Source organism: Chaetura pelagica, unplaced genomic scaffold (assembly GCF_000747805.2).
Source record: "Chaetura pelagica isolate M959 unplaced genomic scaffold, ChaPel_1.0 scaffold79, whole genome shotgun sequence".
In the NCBI taxonomy this organism is placed as follows: domain Eukaryota; kingdom Metazoa; phylum Chordata; class Aves; order Apodiformes; family Apodidae; genus Chaetura; species Chaetura pelagica.
In genome coordinates this window covers 1,148,781-1,152,924 of record NW_009969339.1, presented here as the reverse complement: position 1 = coordinate 1,152,924, position 4,144 = coordinate 1,148,781, and the positions used below count along the sequence as shown (strand labels likewise).

The 4,144-nt window shown below is 46.5% G+C and overlaps 2 protein-coding genes across 2 annotated transcripts in view; both read left to right on the top strand.

Moving 5' to 3' along the window:
- Positions 1 to 425, top strand: part of HMOX1 (heme oxygenase (decycling) 1) — a 5,815-nt gene extending 5,390 nt beyond the window's left edge. The window contains exon 5 of the mRNA XM_010005773.1: positions 289 to 425. Within this exon, the coding sequence (XP_010004075.1) occupies positions 289 to 425 (137 nt within the window). The remainder of the gene's footprint in view (positions 1 to 288) is intronic.
- Positions 426 to 1,729: 1,304 nt separating this feature from the next.
- Positions 1,730 to 4,144, top strand: part of MCM5 (minichromosome maintenance complex component 5) — a 13,355-nt gene continuing 10,940 nt past the window's right edge. The window contains exon 1 of the mRNA XM_010005847.1: positions 1,730 to 1,741. Within this exon, the coding sequence (XP_010004149.1) occupies positions 1,730 to 1,741 (12 nt within the window). The remainder of the gene's footprint in view (positions 1,742 to 4,144) is intronic.

The following is a 4,144-nucleotide window of genomic DNA, read 5'->3' as shown; positions in this document are numbered from 1 at the left end:
GAGGTCTCTACTCACATACAGAGGGGTTGTGAGCCTTTGTGCTTCCGAGGTCAAGGCTGCTGCTTCCCTTCTTCACCTACCCCAGGAGAGCAGAACCTGCTCCCACTGTTTCCCCCAGTCCAGCTGGGACTCTGGGCTTCCTCCTCCTCCCTTTAACAACTCCAGCAGCATCTACTCTGGCACTAGGGAGAGCAAGCATGGCATACAGGCAGCTTCTTGCATCAAACTTTTCTCACCCACTGTTTTCCCCCCCCCCCTTTTTTTTTTTCCCCTTCCTATTTTATCTAGGTCCAATGCCTGGGAAAGAAAGTGAGAAGACAAACAAGAGACACACAGGCATGATGCCCATCACTCCCTTGGTGCGGTGGATCCTGGCGCTCAGCTTCCTAGCCACAACAGTTGCCGTGGGCTTATTTGCCATGTGAAAGAGCAGGACCTTCACCTTTTGTCGTGCCTTCCCTCACTCTGAACTAATCCACCTTCCCCAGTCCTTGTGAGGAAATTACCCCTGACTGGGTACTGTGATCTTGGCTCTGCCACTAATATTGAGAGACTTTTCTCCCCAGAAATCAGAGAGTGCTGTAAGAGGCTTCAGGCAAAGTCTCTCTTGTGCTTGGTGGAAGCTCTTCTCAGAGACTAACTTTATCACCAGAATCTAAGGGTAGAAAAGGCTAACAACAATGGCCAAGAGCTGTCATTGCTTTACAGAGTGCCTGCAAAAATTCTACAGGATCAGAAACGCAGCTTTGATGTCTGTGTCTCGTCAGGAAAACAAAGCTCCCCAGAGCTCTGTTTGCTCAGTTTCTATACTGCTAGATAATGCTGTGATCACTTTTACTGTGGGGCCACGGTGCGCCTGTGGGTTATACACTGTTTTATATGACACTAGGAGGCCTTTGTTAATTCTTTTTTCCAATCATTTTTGTTTTTTAAAAAGCAGAAGACGGTTGTTGAAGATACAGTGTTATTCTCTTGTCTGGTTATATAATTTATACACATAATAAACTTCAATGTAAAGTTTTCAGGTCTGGTGTTTCCTATTATTGAAGCTTTACCTGGGGAGAAAGGAGATGTCTTTTTTCCTCCCAGTTTTACATCTTTTAGAGCTGCTGATTCCAGAGACGTGACAATAGACGAAAGTGGGAGCTTTCATCAGAGCCAGACTTTTTCTCCCACTTAGTGCTAACAATAAGCTGGGGCAAGTTTCTGCAGCTCCTACATGCTTGTCTCTGTTTCTGGAAATGGCACAAAATTCTGTGAGTGTATTAAGTGTTTTTAAGGGGTGGAAGCCATACGTAAGAACCATTTGCTGTAATATTAAAAGCAAAAGGTGATGAGACCCTTAGCTGGTCAAAACCATGACAGCTCTCCCTGACTGCTACCAGACTACTTCTGGGAGACATTCAGCATGAATCAGAAAAGTGACTGTTTTCACCCCCCAGAAATGAGATGCACACAAGGCAGCTAAATTGAACTGCAAGCCCTCAGCTAGGTAACAAACCGACACAGCTTACTCCCAGGCCTTGGCACAAGCATGACGTTGCTCAAGACACTCCAAACACACAGCACTGTTGGAGCAGCCCATGCACACAACTTGCTTTCCCCCCTTTTGCTGAGGCAGATCTGGAGGTCTGGCTTTGTGGCCAGCCACTGTTACGGCCATAGGCCCCATCTGCCTTAGAGGGTCTTCTACCACGGGAGCTGCTGCAGGAAAGGCTGCAGTTCAGGTATGGCACAGCAGGTAATGAAAAGGCCATTATGAGAGTCCTCAGAGTTCTCTCCTCTCTTTCTACCAGAAAGCCTCTGTGATCAACCTGTCTCCTTGATGCTGCCTATTCTGGCTGTGACCTTAATCCCAAAGACACATTTTCCTACCAATCTGTTTTAACAACCAGCACTGAACCTGCTCAAAGAGCAAGAATCAAAAGGCGGGTCCTGCTGAGAATAAGCAGGAAGGGCTGTCATTATTCTCACACTCTTTTCTACCCCATATATACCCCATATAGTTAATTCATAAAAAAGGTAATAAGATGTTTGAAAATCAGGGATATGAGACCTGATAGCTAATCCAATACAGGAATTCATTCATTCACATGTATATTAAGTGCTACCTTTTCAGTCCCTCTAACCAACCTCAACTAAATCATGATGTTCATCCAATCATGCTGAATAACTAAACATCCCCAACATGCAAATAAGCACCCACAAGCTCAGAAATGTACTCTACCACACTCAGCCTTTCAGCACTGCCCAAAGAGATTGTAACTGTGACATGAAAGTTAGGAAATCTGGATTCAGGCTAACATCACCCCCTCCCTGCTCATGGCAGAAGAGGTATGGTGCTTTGAGTATCTCACAGCCCTTGTGCTATCACACACTGAAGGACTCCAGACTGAGCCTAAAGAAGTATAAAGCTGACGACCCAGAGGAAGGGACACAATGTACCCTCAGCAAATTTGCTGATGATACAAAACTAGGTGGATCAGCTGACACAGCTGAAGGCTGTGCTGCCATCCAGCATGACCTGGACAGGCTGGAGAGCTGGATGGGGAGAAACCTAATGAAGTTCAACAAGGCCAAATTTAAAGTATTCCGTCTGTACCAGTGTAAGTTAAGGGGTGACCTGCTAGAAAGGAGCTCTGGGGAAAAAGACCTGGGAGTCATGGTAGACAACAGGCTGACCATGAGGCAACAACGTGCCCTTGCAGCCAAGAAAGCCAGTGCCATCCTGGGGTGCATTAAGAAGAGAGTGGCCAGCAGGTCGAGGAAGGTTATCCTTCCTCTCTATTCTGCCCTGGCGAGGCCACATCTGGAGTACTGTGTGCAGTTCCGGGCTCCCCAGTTCAAGAAGGACAAGGAACAACTGGAGAGAGTCCAGCACAGGGACACTGAGATGGTTTAAGGGACTGGAGCATCTACAGTATGAGGAAAAACTGAGAGAGCTGGGTCTGTTTAGCTTAGAGAAAAGGAGATAGAGCGGGGATCTCATCAATGCTTGCAAACTTTTAAAGGGCAGGTGTCTGGAGGATGAGGCCAGACTCTTCTCAGTGGTGTCCAGTGACAGAACAAGGGGTAATGGTCACAAACTGGTACACAGGAGGTTTAACTCAAATATAAGAAAATACTTATTTACTCTGAGGTGAAAGAACATCAACCAAACTGATTTTAAATAGTTAACTGCTTGTAGGTTGTAAATCTTTCATTTGGGCCTACTGCTTGTAAGTTGTAAAAACCTTTTGTGTGAGCTTATCTGTAGTTTTAGGGAATGAAATACAAGGATCCTTGAAGAAGAAAGAAGCCATTCAGCTGAAACAAGAGATACCTACTGTAGCCAATTCCACTGCACAGTCAGCAGAGATAAAAGGGACAGGAGACTGAATTTGGCCAAAGGTTCCTGTGAGGAAGACTCAAGGATGAAATAAACAACTCCCAAAAGACCCTCATGGACTTAACACGCATGTGACAATGGGCGGCTTTCTCAGAAAATTAATGAATATGTAAACTGCTTCTTAGAAATATTACGCATAATTATGTGTCAGCTGTATATGTACCTCCCACCTTATCCTGTAAGGCACAAACATTTAGGAGGAGCTGTTCCCTGTGCCTCCAGTACCGTGAATAAATAACACTGACTTCACAGCACTTAGACTGTTGAGCGGATTTTCTTCGATTCAGAGGGTATCAGAGCACTGGAACAGGCTGCCCAGGAAGGCTGTGGAGTCTCCATCCCTGGAGACACTCAAAACTTGCCTAGATGTGTTCCTGTGTGATGTGCTTTGGGGGGATCCTGCTCTAGCAGGAGGGTTGGACTAGATGGTCTCCGGAGGTCCCTTCCAACTCCTACCCATTTGTGATTCCGTTGTTCTGTGAAGTCTTCAGAGGTGAAGACTTAAGGCTTTGCTTTGTACTAGGTGTATGGTCTTCGGTTTTCATCTCTCTGCAATGGCCTTTATCCTCCAGCTGCTGCTTTTCAAACCTCCCTAGCCACACCCTCCCCTTCCCAGCTCCACTCGCACTTAGGATACCACATTTCTGAAGTCCCAAAACAGCTTCTGCAGCGACCCACCAGCCTTCTGCCCCCCAGCACGCGCACAAGTTCGCTGCTAACCAGGAGGAAAGCACCCTAGGAAACACCCATCCGGAG